The sequence below is a fragment of the Balaenoptera physalus genome, assembly GCF_965194825.1.
Source record: "Balaenoptera physalus genome assembly, chromosome: 9".
NCBI classification, from domain to species: domain Eukaryota; kingdom Metazoa; phylum Chordata; class Mammalia; order Artiodactyla; family Balaenopteridae; genus Balaenoptera; species Balaenoptera physalus.
Window position 1 is genome coordinate 98,544,108 of NC_138888.1, and position 16,452 is coordinate 98,560,559.

General features: G+C 42.9%; 1 protein-coding gene across 4 annotated transcripts in view; it reads right to left on the reverse strand.

The window, feature by feature from the left end:
- Nucleotides 1–16,452, reverse strand: part of KCNQ5 (potassium voltage-gated channel subfamily Q member 5) — a 567,853-nt gene that overhangs the window by 103,792 nt on the left and 447,609 nt on the right. For all 4 annotated transcript variants that reach the window (XM_082474194.1, XM_082474192.1, XM_082474193.1 and 1 more), the window contains exons 4-5: nt 1,782–1,957; nt 1,390–1,515 (exon numbers count right to left, since the gene is read on the reverse strand). In XM_082474194.1, coding sequence (XP_082330320.1) covers nt 1,390–1,515; nt 1,782–1,957 — 302 coding nt within the window. The remainder of the gene's footprint in view (nt 1–1,389; nt 1,516–1,781; nt 1,958–16,452) is intronic.

Here is a 16,452-nt window from a genome sequence, read left to right on the forward strand (position 1 = left end):
TCAGATGAATATGTTTTTGATTCTTATTCATATTATTGCTGCTATGCAACCCCCGCACATACCAAGTTCTGCTTACTACAGGCCCTGACGAGTTACCCATGTCCTTGACAAGAGCTCTAGTTCTCACTGATGAGCTTCGGACAAACAGTGGAACAACGCAACAATTGGGAACTTAAATCCCTGCTCCACAAAGCAAACCGGCAAACAAACTTACCAATGTTTTAATCACAGTTTAAGAAGATGACAGATTTTTATTTTGGCAACAATCTAGCACTCGAGAAATATTGCTGATGGTTTGTAAGAGAACAAATTTGTTGGACCAAAGAGACAGGGAAAGTCTTCAAACAACTATAACTGCTCTTGTATTTTCACCCTTTTCGAATGTTTTAAGGAATAGAATTTTAAAAAATGTAGTTTACACATTGCATAAAGCACTCCTTTGTCCTATGACATTCTTAATAGGGTGCACGTTTCATCGACTGTTTTATAGATTCTTTACACTGTAAAGACAATTTTTGCTTTGATGGAAAACTATGTGTTATTTAAGAGTACACTCTTCCAGGTTCTCAGTTCCTGCTTTTACGGGGCGGGCTCTGCACCTTTCAGGCCTTTGAGCTATTTTAGGACTACATAAGTTGTAGCAGCAATGCAAAATACTTCTTGTCTATAGACGTGTAAGTACATTCTGTCTGGTGCGGGTTCCTCTGACTTTCCTCTTTCACCGTGGAAGAAGCCAGGTGTGCCTCTGCTTGCACATTCATTTGAATACTTAAAAGTTTAAATAAAATCTTTAGGACATGTTTATTTTCTACCTGTATGAGAGTCATGATTTTACTTTTATTTGTTTGGAAAACTATCCTTTAACAACAATATAAAGGAAAAAGAGGTTTACGAGTGGAAAGTTTTGAAATTCAGGGTCTATAGTCTCTGATCTCACAGATGGTTACCACTCTTGTCTTCTTCCCTTTTTGTACCATAATTTTACTTTTCTTTCATTCAGCTAGTATTCCTTTTTTCTTTTTTTAAAACCTCAGATAAACTTTTTGATGAGTGGCAAAACAATGCAACCATTTGTACGTTAAAGCTGTGCTCCACAAAGTTAAAACGAACAAGCCCATGAACATTTTAATCACGGTTAAAAAAGTACTTGTCTTTATTTTGGCAACAGTCTAGCATGCAAGAAATACTACTGATGATTTGTAAGAGAACGTAACTTTGCTGGACTTAACAGGGGAAACTCTTTAGATAATTATAAGTGCTGTATATTTTCACTTAACTCCCTTTTGGAAGTTCACAGTTTTATTGAGACCACTCATGGGAATCACTACACTACATCCAAAGGAAACATCTCACAACATCCAATAAATAAAACCAGATTCTCATACTCACCGTGCCCCACCAGAGTGCATCCGCGTATGTAGAAAATTCCTTATTGGCATCCTTTTCCACCAGATAGACAAGGAAAGACGAAAAAATCAGAACCAAAAATCCTATGTACCAAGCGGTGATTAATTCCTAGATATAAAAGGAATGAGAGATTTTAAGAGGTGAAAGATCTTTGAAAAAGGAAAAAAAAAAAAAATCTAAGCAGGATTCCACGTGTTTGACTACTGCTTGGCTATTTATGATGACTTTCACATGATCCACTACACCTTGTGTCCCCCACTGCTTTAACCAATTACTGAAAAGATCAAGCTTGCTTTGGATGGGTTTAGTCAATATGACGGCAGCCAGGGAGGAAGTTAAGAACAGCCCGCCCGCACCTGGGCGAGGGCCCCCACCTTGCTGTGCGCGTAGACCACGGAGCCCAGCAGCTTCCAGGTGCCGCCGCGCCTGTCCATGCGCACCATGCGCAGGATCTGCAGGAAGCGCAGGCTGCGCAGCGCCGACGTGGCGAAGATGTTACCCTGAGTTTTGGCAGAAACTACTGCTATGGAGGCGATGAGGACGATGGTATCTGAAAGAAACAGGGTGAAGCAGCCGTAAGTAGCACGACCAGGAGGTTTTCGTTTCCAAAACAGGATTTCAGAAAGGGTCCCTGTGACCTGTTTGGGGCCCAGGGAACTGCTCGGGAGCCCCAGGCTGGCGCGCGCCCCGCGGGCTCTGGGATCGCCGAGGAGCGGAAGGCGGAGGGCGTGGCCTCCTGCGCCTGCTGCCCCGGGTCTGACCCTCGGCAGTTCTCTGCTTTGGCCACGCAGGTTTGCACCTTCAAAGGCCTGGACACCGCCTTCGGAAGGCCCGGTGCTCCGGGGAGCTTCGGGCTGGCGCAGCGTCCCCACGGCAGTCCTGGCGGCACGGGTGGTCCTGCCTCTGCCTGTAGGAAGGGGCTTCTGCCTCCGCGTCTGCCCCAGCACCGCGGCCTGCTGGCTGGTGCCACAGAGGGGGTACACAGCCTGTCAGACGCGAAAGGGCTACTTCGCATAATCACGTCTCCCGTTTCCTTGCCGAAGAAGCTGGTAGCTCCTTTCTGCAGAAAGGTCACTTGTGTTGTGGAGCCTGGCCCTTTACAGCCTCTTAGACAAAGGCCCCAGCTGAGCGGCTGCTCTAAGCGCTCTGCTCTGCGTGCATGCTCTGTACCGCGCCAGTCAGTTCTGGGTAAGTTCTGTACACAAGTTAATTAACATTGCATTTGTTACAATAGAGTAGGTGATCATACACACCACGCGCTGCATGGGAATGGATATTTAATGTTTGACATATTGACGTTTGGCTTAAATCACATCTGCCCTTTCGTCAGCTAAAAAGAGAAAAAGAGCAGCTAAGGAGAGCATAGAAAAGATGAATGACTTAATCGCTCCAAGGGTAAATATCTGAGTGAGGGAAGGTAGGCTTTGAAGTGGGAGAGGTGAAGTGGGATGAATGGCTTCCAGTGGAGATTCTACAGCAGGTTAGCTTGACCTCATCATCCTCAGTAAGATGTCCTTCCTGCTCTGAGCGGGCTGTGTGCGACCAGGTGGCCGCGCTCCAAAGAAGAGCTCCACCTCAGGGGGCTGCAGTTACTGACGTTCCTGGGAGCCTCAGGGTTAACTGCCGTGTGAGTGCGTATTCTTTGTCCAGCCAGTCGTTCCTGCCTTCAGGAAGGCCTGGCCCCTCGTGTGCACTAAAAGCACCCTCAGAGTCACTCTCCTGATGCCCTTTTGGGTCAGGACCTGGAGAGGGTCGGGGGTTGGCAGGACGTGGGTCAGCCAAAGGGATTCCTCCAATCGGATCCGCACGCTGTGGGAGCTTGAGAGGCTGGGTGCACAGCCAGCCACAGATGCATCCTTTTCTCTCGCTCCATAGCTGTCGGAGATTAGAAGGAACTACGTACGCTGATACGGACATCAAAGACATTAAGCGACTCAAGTCAGTTGCAAAGCAGTATGTACAATGTACTCTTATTTAATAAAACATATATTATACACCTAGGAAAGACATGCGAGAATATACACAGAATATTACTATTAATTCTCTCTGGGGTAGAGAGTTGTGGTGAGTATGTGGATAAAGGGACTTAGCACTTTCTAAGTTATTAATTTTGGTAATGTTGGAGTTCTATAACAATGACAATGTCTTTTGAAAGCAGGAAAAAGCTTTGAAAAAGAGTTAAATGTGAAAACATCTCGTGGCTTTCATCATCTGGAGGGACTTACTTCCAAGACAAGTGGTCTACAGATGAAGAGACATTCCTTGTATGGCCCTGATGGATATGCATTTTGCTTCTTTTCCTCACGGCAGTCCTGCTTCCTCACAAGTGTACAAAGGAAAGAAAAAGGCACAGTACCCTATTGACCATGTTAAAATATTAGAAATAACTGAAATAAGTAAATGACCAGTAGGGGTGCAGAAAGCATAGACTTAAAATTTACTTTGTGCCAGGCACTTTCTTTAGTCCTAGGTTTTTTACAAATGTTATATTATTTTAATCCTTATAACACCCGTGTTGGTTAGGTATTCTACAGATGAAAAAAGCGAGACACAAAAAACATATATTGTATTAGTTTTAAAAAATCAGCTATAGACCTGTTACACTACAGCACAGAAAGTATGCTATAAAGTCAGTTCATTAGACAAAACCTAGAAAAAGTAAAAGGAACCCTGTAGGTTTGAGGCAATTTCAAAAATTATGCACACAGTGAATCATAATCTAAAGGTTTTAAGTCACAAAATGTGTAAAGGTAACCACAGATTAGATTTAATGCCCTCATTTTAATTCAGATCAGAAAGTCAGAGTTCAATGAAATGAAGTCATAAATGAGCAACCAAATGGCACACGATGAATGCACCCACAAAAGTGTTTCTTGTTGGATTACAGTCAGTCACTGGAATTTTGCTGTCAGTACCACCTAGATATTTCCCAGGTTAATATTTTAGAAGTTATGAGTACTCTTGACTTTTATTTTTATTTATGTATTTATTATTTTTGTAGACCATTACTTAGCAGAATGGAGGTTCCACAAGGTTGGATACTTGTATCCGAAGTATCTAGAATAGTGCCTGAAACATGGTAGGCACTCAATGTTTATAGAATAAACTTAGGTTAATAAACATTTAAAAGTAGCTTGAGCTTTGTTCTCTTACCACATCAGTGGCTTAATAACTGGAACATCAATCTAAAATACCTGTAAGTTAATCAAACCAGCACAGAATTCTACAACAATATAATAATTCACAGCCGTCAGCCACTGATGTTTATAAAAAGCAAGTCTCCCTAAGATTTACCTTTTATTGACAGTGGGCAGCCATGGTCTTTAAAGATGGCATCACAGGAGACCCCTGAACCGCCGCCCTCCCACAGACACACCAAATGAACAGCTACACACGCAGTGATTCCCTCTGCAGGAAATCCAGAAACTAGCCAAGGGGGCCCTACACACTGGGAGAATGAGAAAACGCTCACATCAAAACGGCAGCAGAGGCTGAGACGCACTCACCGTAAACCCCAGTCCTCGCACACAGCAGGGACCTCCAACTCCCAGCTTTTCCCTGTGGGGCTAAGGGTTTGAACCCCATTTTTAGCGCCCCAATTTTTAAGACTCCCACCAGAGGGATGGCCCCCCGAACACCTAGCTCTGAAAGCCGTGGCCTTGCATCCGTGAGCCCCACATACTACAGCAAACACAGAAGCAGGTATTAGCGGGCGCGAGCACTGGGCCTCGGCTCACCCACCGCCTGAGTCCGGGCAGAAACGCCCGTCTCCCCGCCCCTTCCCGAGAGGGTTCTATTTGCGTACTTTAAAAGCTGCCGCCTGCCACTCAGGCCTCTAATTTTTAGCATCCAACTAGGGAGTGACTGCAGCTCTCTCCTGAGACCACAGAAGCCGGTGGGCGCCTCCCCTGGCCTCTCCCTCTGGCCTGCTCCAGTTTGCCAGTATCTCCCTCAGGAAGCTTTTATACACATCTGGTGCCCCAGCTTTTGAGGCTGCTGCTTGACAGAAGAACCCCTGGATCACCTGGCTCTGACAGCCAGTGGGGCTTTCATTCAGGAGTCCCACAGGCCTGTAGCAAAGAAAGAAGTTCGTAATGTGTTCCGGACCCCACAGCCCCCTCCCCCACTCCACGGCTGCACAACTGGGCCCAGTACAGAGGGGACAGGTGAAATGCCCACCTCCCAGTTTCTCCTTGGATGGGGCCTAATGGCACACTTTCCCCACTGCTGCCTGAGGGTCCAGCTTCCAACGGGCCTGTATCTAGGAGCTGACTGTGGCCCTCCCCCTGGGACACTGATCAGTGTGGCCACATGTTCAACCACCGGGAGCCACTGAGAACAGGGAAAGTGATTAGACAATCACACAGGATTTAGAGACAACCAGAAGCCGAGGCTAGGCTGATTGATGACATTCATCTCCTACACAAGATCAGCCTGTCCAGACTGGGGTAGGTGGCTGTTTATCTAACACACAGAAACCCACACAAAGAGTCAAGGAAAATGAAGAAACAATATGTTCCAAACAAAAGAACACGATAAACTACCAGAAATAGATCTTAATGAAACAGACAACCTAGAAGAAGTAGTTAAATTACTAGAAACATACAACCTACCAAGGCTAAATCAGGAAGAAATAGAAAAGCCGAACAGACCAATTACTAATAAAGAGATAGAATCAGTAATCAAAAACCTCCTAACAAACAAAAAAGTCCAGGACCAGAAGGCTTCACTGGTGAATTACACCAGCATTTAAAGAATAAATACCAATCCTTCTCAAACTCTTCCATAAAAAGAACAGAAGAGGAGGAAACACTTCCAAACTCATTTTATGAGGTCAGCATTACCCTGATATCAAAACCAGATAAGGACACCACAAGAAAATAAAAGTACATATGCCTGATGAATGTAGATGTAAAAGTCCTTAATGAAATCCCAGCAAACTGAATTCAACAGTACATTAAAAGGATCATACACCATGATCAAGTAGGATTTATTCCAGGGATACAAGGATGGTTCAACATCTCCAAATCAATCAATGTGATACACCACATTAACAAAAGGAAGGATAAAAATTATACGATCATCTCAATAGATGTAGAAAAAGCATTTGACAAAATACACACACTTTCATGATAACAACTCTCAACAAAGTGGATATAGAGGGAATGCACCTCAACATAATAAAGGCCACAAAACAAGCCCATAGGTAACATCATACTCAGTGGTAAAAAACTGAAAACTTTCCCTTTAAGATCAGGAACAAATTAAAGATGCCCACTCTTGCCAGTTTTATTCGCCTTAGTATTGGAAGTCCTAGCCAGAGCAATTAGGCAAGAAAGAGAAATAAAAGTCATCCAAATCAGAAAGGAAGAAGTAAAACTCACTATTTGCAGGTGACATATTATATATAGAAAACCCTAAAGACTCCACCAAAAAACTGCTGGAAATAATAAATGAATTAAGCAAAGTTGCAGGACACAAAATAAATATTCAAAAATCAGTTGTGCTTCTATATACTAACAACAATCTATCAGAAAGAGGTATTAAGGAAAAAATCCCATTTACAATAGCATCAAAAAGAATAAAATATTTAGGAAGGAGTTTGATCAAGGAGGTGAAAGATCTGTTCAGTGAAAAATATAAAACATTGATGAAAGAAAGTGAAGAAGACACCAATAAATGGAGAGATATTCTATGCTGATGGATTGGAAGAACCTGTATTGTTAAAATGTCCATACTACCCAAAGCAATCTACAGATTCAGTGCAATCTCTATCAAATTCCAGTGCTGTTTTTCACAGAAATAGAACAAACAGTCCTGAATTCGTATGGAATCACAAAGACCCTGAATAGCCAAAACAATCTTGAGAAGGAAGAACAAAACTAGAAACATCCCACATTCTCATTTCAAATTATATTACAAAGTTACAGTAATCAAAACAGTATGATATTGGCATAAAAACAGACACATAGGTCAATGGAACAGAATAGAAAGCCCAGAAATAAACCACACATATATGGTGAATTAATTAATGACAAAGGAGCCAAGAATATACAATGGAGAAAGGACAGTCTCTTCAATAAATGGTGTTGGGAAAACTGGACAGTCACATGCAAAAGAATGAAACTGGACCACTATCTTACACCACTCACAATAATTAACTCAAAATGGATTAAAGACAAATGTAACACCTGAAACTATAAAACTCCTAGAAGAACATGGGGGTAAGCTTCTTGACATTTGCCTTGGCAATGATTTTTTGGATTTGACACCAAAAGCAAAGGCAAGAAAAGCAAAAATTAACAAGTGAAACTATAGCAAACTGAAAAGCTTCTGTACAGCAAAGGAAAACATCAACAAAATGAAAAGGCAATGAAAGAGAGAAAATATTTTCAAATCACATAGCTGATAAGGAGTTAATATCCAAAATATACAAATAACTAATACAATTCAATAGTAAAAAAGAAAAAAAAAAACCAAAACCCCAAACAATCAAATTAAAAATCGGGCAGTGGATCTGAATAGACATTTTCCCAAAGACGACATACAAATGGCCAACGTGTATTGAAAAGGTGCTCAATATCACTATCATCAGGGAATGCAAATCAAAACCTCATACCTGTTAAAATGTTATATCAAAAAGGCAGGAGATAAGTGTTGGTGAGGATGTGGAGAAAAGGGAACCCTCTTGCACTGTTGGTGGGAATGTAAATTGGTGCAGCCACTATGGAAATCAGTATGGAGGTTCCTCAAAAAATTAAAAATAGAACTATCACAAGACCCAGCAATCCTATTTCTGGGTGTATATCCAAAGATAATGAAAACAGGATCTTGAAAGATATCTGCACATCCGTGTTCACTGCAGCATTATTCTCAATAGCCAAATATGGAAACAACCTAAGTGTCCATCAATGAATGGATGAATGGACAAAGAAGATCTATCTATCTACCTACCTATCTATCTATCAAAATATTGTTCATCCATGAGAAAGAAGGAAATCCTAATGTCTGCAAAAACATGGATGGACCTCGAGGGCATTAAGCTAAGTGAAATAAGCCAGATAGAGAAAGACAGATACTGTATATCACTCATATGTGGAATCTAAAAAAGTAAAACTCATAGAAAGAGAGACTAGAATCATGTTTACCAGGGTGTAGGGGGTGGGGAGAAACGGGGAGATGTTGGTGAAAGATTGTAAACTTCCAGTTATAAGACGAATAAGTTCTGGGGAACCTAATGTACAGCATGGTGATTATATATCCTTGTAATGTACAGCATGGTGTATTATATATTTGAAAGTCGCTAAGAGAGTGAATCTTAAATATTTTCACCACAAAAAAGAAATGGTAATTATGCGATGTGATGGAGTTGTTATCTCACAATCATTTTGCAGTATATAAGTGTATCAAATCGATAGATTGTACACAAACTTACACCATGTTTTTGTCAAGTACATTTCAATAAAGCTGGGGAAAAATTGGGTAGAACAGCTTAAGCTGCACAATTAGTTATTTGTCCAAAATGTTTTTTGCAACATAGGAGCATTTGTCTTAAGTGAAGACAGCACCTTTTAGTACAATGTAGGAATTACAGGTAGCCCTCAAGGCTCATTGGCTTCAGATTCATTTGTTCATCTGTTCGTGTATGAAGAAGTTAATTGAGGGTCAAGCATTGTATTAGACACTTGCATTAGAAATGAATATTCACTCATCCATCTGATCATCAATCTATTGCAAATGTTTATCAAGTCCCTACTGTGTACCAGGCATTGTGCCAAATGCTTTATGTGCACCAGTGGTTGTCAGTGGGGATAATTTTGCCTCCCAGGGGCATTTGCAACGTCTGGAGTCATAGCTGGTTGTCATAACTGGGAAGGGGGTTGCTGCTGGCATCTAGTGGTAGAGGCCAGGGTTGCTTCAAAACATCCTACAATGCCGGGAACAGCCCTCTGAAAAAAGAATTACCAGTCCCCAGTGTAAGTAGTGCCAAGACTGGGAAACCCTGAGGTCTATCATTTCATTTAGTCCTCCCAACAGCCCTAGGAAGGAGATAGTATCATTCCTATCTCCTCCTTACAAATGAAGAACTGAGGCTTGTGGGGGTCAACTAGCCAAGCACAACTCCTACAAGCGGCTGAGCTGGCCCTTGCCTGACTCCAAAGCTGTGCCCTTAAGAGTCATGGTGCCCCATTCCTTGGATAAGGAAAATCTAGAGTGATGTGGGTTGGGGGATAGTGGTGGCGGGGAGGGTGAAAGGGCTAGGCTGCAGAAGCAGGTGGAAACTAAAGCAAGAATAAATTGTTACGATAAAGCATTCAGGAAAGAAAGAAGCGCAGGGAGAATAAAGCAGAAATAAAATGGCACTAAAACAAATGGTACCTTTATGGATACATTCAGAGACAGTGGGGTTAGAGAAAGAAATAGAACTGCTAATAAACATGGAGGAGCTCCAAGTTGCATGAAAAAAAAAAAAGTGTAATCTGGAGCTCTTAAATGCCCCTCCCAACGGAAACAGAGGAGACCAAGTCAGGAAGCAGTGAAGAAATAGTTACTGATTACAGGCAGCCCATTAGAGATGTGGAATATAGGCTTATAAGGTATTAGGAAGTAGGCTCACATATCCACTGAGTCACTTAGAATGATTTATGGATGAATTCTTGAGACTTGAGGAGACTGCAAAGATATGAATGAAGTAAATACTGTAGTGATATTTAAGACACGTAGGGAGTGTATGAGTTTATTATTAGACCCCTCTGGAACTTTGCTCCAGGATTAGTCAGCAAAATCAATACAAACTGATCACCCCGGATGCTGAGTAAAAGGGATTAGTCACTGAAATACTGAAAAGCCCTCATTATAAGGTGGATTCACATCCAAGGTTACCCTATCGCAGACCTAAGATTGGGCTAAAGCAGGGTCAATTGTACATCTGAACTCGGTGGGCTGTGCTTTGCTGCTACAATTACGTGACACAATGCATCTATCAGAAAGTATATTTTAGTGTGCTTGGCCTAATTTAAAATCACAAAGGGAAGAACTAAATCACGTAGATTAAACAAAGCATAGTTGAACACTTTTATACTAGTAATTGTTAGGGGAGAGAAGTTTTCTAGAGGTGAACCACAAAGGGGGTACATCTTGACATCTAGAAACTGTCTGGAGACTTTAGGTTTTAAGAAGTTTTGTAAATTATGTTAGAGTCTCAGAAAGATTCCCCTAATAGCTAACATAAATTTCCCTCTTGCACTTTAAGGTCATTTCATCTTGTTGCCTCTGGGCAAAACGGAAGTGCAACAATTACTACATTCCTGGTGATTCTACCCTCTCCCACCACCATTTTTGTTCTAATTCCTTGAGCTCTTTTCAGTGACCTCACTATAAGCTAAAATTTGGATAATTTTAATGAAATATCTGTTTTAAAATTATAAAAGTAATAGCTGCTATAAAATATCAAAACCTTAGATATATGTATAAGAAGTAAATTTATTTAATTGTCTAATTCTTTACTAAGGAGCTGTAAGTTACTTTAAGTTTTGCTATTAAAATGATGCTGAAATGAATAGCCTTGTACACAAGTTTTTGTAGGTATTCTCTTTAAGGATACATTCCTAGAGATTGGATTGCTGGGTTGAAGGCTGGCACGTTTTGAGTTTTGATATCAAAGTGCCCTCTAAATGATGGTACCAGTGATCACTAACAATGTATGAAAGTATTTCTCTCTCCTTGCTAATAAAAAGCAATGCTAATAAAATAACGATAGTAATAATAATAGCTAAAATTTACTGTTTACTGTGTAATACTGTACTAAGCATTTTCAAGTATTACGTGGACTATTATAAACTTGTAATCTTTGCCAATATGATAGACAAAACATCACTTTTTTTTTTTTTAATAGATTCATGTCATGAGGAAGTCATAGAAGGCACGTCATCAAGAAGGCCTTTGCCCAAGATTATAAAACTACTTTCCTAGATTCTATCTGGTGTATTTAGCTGCTCATTCAGTTAACATATGTACTCTGTTTGGCATGTTCTTTGTGGCAACGGTAGCTAGCTGTCCTCCACAGATGCAGGCTTCTCTTCTGAGGTGCAGAACTACACCTGGGAAGGGGCTGCCTACCAGGGACGTCATTTCCCAGGTCTGCTCGCCTCTGGGTGAGGGGATGTGACCCGTCCTAGCCGATGGGAGGTGAGTGGAGATGGTGTGTGCCTCTTCCGGGCTGAGGGGAAGCAGATGGCCTTAGGCGCTGTCTTTTCCCGTCTGCCAGCTCATGTGGGCCTTCAGGATGTCCTTAGGGGCCAGATGCTGAAGATGGCGGGGCCTTGTCAGCCGGGTCCCGCGTGACTGCATGAGGCAGGGCTTCTACCACACACCCCAGCCCCAGCAAGAAGCACCTTCATTGGACTATCACGCAAGGAAGAAAAGAACTTCTATTTTGAGAAGTTACTGGAATTTGAGGATTTGTATGTTATAACAATTAGCATTACTCTAACTGAGACATCTTTAACTTTTATGAAATTTATGTTTGTCTCTCTGGTGAAGTAGAGAACTAATCTTACTTTTTATCCTATACGCTAGTCAGTTTCTCCAATACCACCTAAATAAAAAGCCTATTCTTTTCCAAATGTTTCCATATACTCATGGAGAGGTCTATTTCTAGATTCTTTCTGTTCTATTGCCTATGCCTCATCAGTATGACAGTAGATATTAGACAGGGTAATATCCCTTCAGTGTTACTCCTTAGTAAAAGAAATGACTAATTATTCTAAACCTATTTATTTCTCCAGGTAAATTTCAGAATAAATGCACCAGTTAAAACCCCAGCATCCTGATACAGACTGCACACTCGATTTTAGGTGAGCATCTTCTCTAGGGCTTCCCTCATCTCACATCCAGGGAGCTGTGTACTTCTGCTGCTTCGGCTGCACGGTATCTCCCCTCTCTCCCTCCTCCCCCTGGCCCTGTGTCTCCCGGCTCAGGGCGAGGCTCCCTCTCTCCCGGCCACGCCACGGACTCCGAACACCTCTTCTCACTCCTGTCTTTGCTTTCTCTAAACTCTTGTGTATTCTTTTGCCAGACTAAAATGTTAAAGTGATGACATTACTTCTCTGATCAAAAGAAGTGTTTTTGTTTTTTTTTCCACTACTTAGAACAAAGATCGAATTCTGCTTCCCAGCTGCAGAGTGTTCTCCAGAATGCTGCTCTGTCTGGAAGGCCCTTCCCCTTCCCCGTGTGGCCACCTCTCAGCTGCCAGGGCTCAGCCCAGGCGCCAACGTGTCACGGACGCTGCCCTCACGCACTGGTGCCCGGGGCTCTGGGTGCACTCCCGTCACTCCTACGACCACTGTCAGTACCATCTGCTTGCCTGCCGGTCTCTCCCGGGAACTGTAAGACACTGAAGGCAGGCAAAGCACTTAGTCTTCCTTGTAACCTCAGTGCCCGCTCAGTACCTGCCGTAGTAAGATGTTCAATACTGATCTCATGGGTTATTTGCTTAGAGTGAGCACAGAAATAGAATAACATTTTATAATTTCAAGGGTCTTAGAAACAATACAGTTAAAGAGCCATCATTTTGCGGTTGAGAGGCACGAATATACAAAATATATACAAGTTAAAAATATGTTAAAAAAGACCTTCAAGATGGCGGAGGGGTAAGACGTGGAGATCACCTCCCTCCCCACAAATACATCAGAAATACATCTACATGTGGAACAACTCCTACAGAACACCTACTGAATGCTGGCAGAAGACCTCAGACCTCCCAAAAGGCAAGAAACTCCCCCACGTACCTGGGTGGGGCAAAAGAAAAAAGAAAAAAGAGACAAAAGAATAGGGACGGGACCTGCACCTCTGGGAGGGAGCTGTGAAGGAGGAAAGGTCTCCACACACTAGGAAGGCCCTTTGCGGGCGGAGACTGCGGGTGGCGGAGGGGGGAAGCTTCGGCGCCACGGAGGAGAGCGCAGCCACAGGGGTGCGGAGGGCAAAGCGGAGAGATTCCCACACGGAGGAGCGGCGCCGAGCAGCACTCACCAGCCCGAGAGGCTTGTCTGCTCCCCCGCCGGGGCGGGCGGGGCTGGGAGCTGAGGCTCGGGCTTCGGTCGGATCACAGGGAGAGGACTGGGGTTGGCGGCCTGAACACAGCCTGAAGAGGCTAGTGCGCCACAGCCAGCTGGGAGGGAGTCCGGGAAAAAGTATGGACCTGCCTAAGAGGCAAGACACCATTGTTTCCTGGTGCGCAAGGAGAGGGGATTCAGAGCGCCACCTAAACGAGCTCCAGAGACGGGCGTGAGCCGCGGCGATCAGCGCGGACCCCAGAGACGGGCATGAAATGATAAGGCTGCTGCTGCCGCCACCAAGAAGCCTGTGTGCGAGCACAGGTCACTCTCCACACCGCCCCTCCTGGGAGCCTGTGCAGCCCGCCACTGCCAGGGTCCCGTGATCCGGGGACAACTTCCCCGGGAGAACGCACGGTGCGCCTCAGGCTGGTGCAACGTCACGCTGGCCTCTGCCGCCGCAGGCTCGACCCACATCCGTACCCCTCCCTCCCCCCGGCCTGAGTGAGCCAGAGCTCCCGAAGCAGCTGCTCCTTTAACCCCGTCCTGTATGAGCGAAGAACAGACGCCCTCAGGCGACCTACACGCAGAGGCGGGGCCAAATCCAAAGCTGAACCCCGGGAGCTGTGCGAACAAAGAAGAGAAAGGGAAATCTCTCCCAGCAGCCTCGGGAGCAGCAGATTAAATCTCCACAGTCAACTTGATGTACCTGCATCTGTGGAATACCTGAATAGACAACAAACCATCCCAAAATTGAGGCAGTGGACTTTGGGAGTAACTGTAGACTTGGGGTTTGCTTTCTGCATATAATTTGTTTCTGGTTTTATGTTTATCTTAGTTTAGTATCTAGAGTTTAATATCATTGGTCGATTTATTGATTTGGTTGCTCTCTTCCTTTTTTTAAAATATATAGATAGATATGTATATTTTTCCTTTCTCTCTTTTTGTCAGGGTGTATGTGTATCCTTCTTTGTATGATTTTGTCTGTTTAGCTTTGCTTTTTACCATTTGTCCCAGAGTTCTGTCTGTCCTTTTTTTTTCTTTATTACTTTAAAATTTTTTTTAATAATTTTTTATTTTAATAACTTTATTTTCCTCCCTTCCTTCCTTCCTCCCTCCCTTCTTTCTTTCTTTCTTCCTTTCTTTTTTTCTCCCCTTTCTTCTGAGCCGTGTGGCTGACAGGGTATTGGTGCTCTGGCCGGGTGTCAGGCCTGTGCCTCTAAGGTGGGAGAGCCGAGTTCAGGACACTGGTCCACCAGAAACCTCCTGGCTCCACTTAATAGCAAATGGAGAAAACTCTCTCAGAGATCTCCATCTCAACACTAAGACCCAGCTCCGCTCAATGATCAGCAAACTCCAGTGTTGGACACCCTATGCCAAACAACTAGCAAGACAGGAACACAACCCCACCCATTAGCAGAGAGGCTGCCTAAAATCATAATAAGTCCACAGACACCCCAAAACACACCACCAGATGCAGTCCTGCCCACCAGAAGGACAAGATGCAGCCTCATCCACCAGAAAGCAGGCACTAGTCCCCTCCACCAGGAAGCCTACACAACCCACTGAACCAACCTTAGCCACTGGGGGCAGACACCAAAAACAACGGGCCTATGAACCTGCAGCCTGTGAAAAGGAGACCCCAAACACAGTAAGTTAAGCAAAATGAGAAGACAGAGAAACACACAGCAGATGAAGAAGCAAGGTAAAAACTCACCAAACCAAACAAGAGAAAATAGGCAGTCTACCTGAAAAAGAATTCAGAGTAATGATAGTAAAGGTGATCCAAAATCTTGAAAATAGAATGGAGAAAATAAACATTTAACAAGGACCTAGAAGAACTAAAGAGCAAACAAACAATGATGAACAACACAATAAATGAAATTAAAAATTCTCTAGTAGGAATCAATAGCAGAATAACTGAGGCAGAAGAACAGATAAGTGACCTGAAAGATAAAAGAGTGGAAATAACTGCCACAGAGCAGAATAAAGAAAAAAGAATGAAAAGAATTGAGGATACTCTCAGAGACATCTGGGACAACATTAAACGCACCATATTCGAATTATAGGGGTCCCAGAAGCAGAAAAGAAAAAGAAAGGGACTGAGAAAACATGTGAAGAGATTACAGTTGGAAACTTCCCTAATATGGGAAAGGAATTAGTCAATCAAGTCCAGGAAGTGCAGAGAGTCCCATACAGGATAAATCCAAGGAGAAACATGCCAAGACACATATTAATCAAACTATCAAAAATTAAATACAAAGAAAAAATATTAAAAGCAGCAAGGGAAAAGAAACAAATGACATACAAGGGAATCCCCATAAGGTTAACAGCTGATCTTTCAGCAGAAACTCTGCAAGCCAGAAGGGAGTGGCAGGACGTATTTAAAGTGATGAAAGGGAAAAACCTACAACCAAGATTACTCCACCCAGCAAGGATCTCATTCAGATTCGGCAGAGAAATTAAAACCTTTACAGACAAGCAAAAGCTAAGAGAATTCAGCACCACCAAACCAGCTTAACAACAAATGCTAAAGGAATTTCTCTAGCCAGGAAACACAAGAGAAGGAAAAGACCTACAATAACAAACCCAAAACAACTAAGAAAATGGTAATAGGAACATACATATCGATAACTACCTTAAATGTGAATGGATTAAATGCTCAAACAAAAAGACATAGACTGGCTGAATGGATACAAAAACAAGACCCATATATATGCTGTCTACAAGAGACCCACTTCAGACCTAGAGACACATACAGACTGAAAGTGAGGGGATGGAAAAAGATAGTCCATGCAAATGGAAATCAAAAGAAAGCTGGAGTAGCAATTCTCGTATCAGACAAAATGGACTTTAAAATAAAGACTATTACAAGAGCAAAAGAAGGACACTACATAATGATCAAGGGATCAATCCAAGAAGAAGATATAACAATTGTAAATATTTACGCACTCAACACAGGAGCACCTCGATACATAAGGCACATACTAAC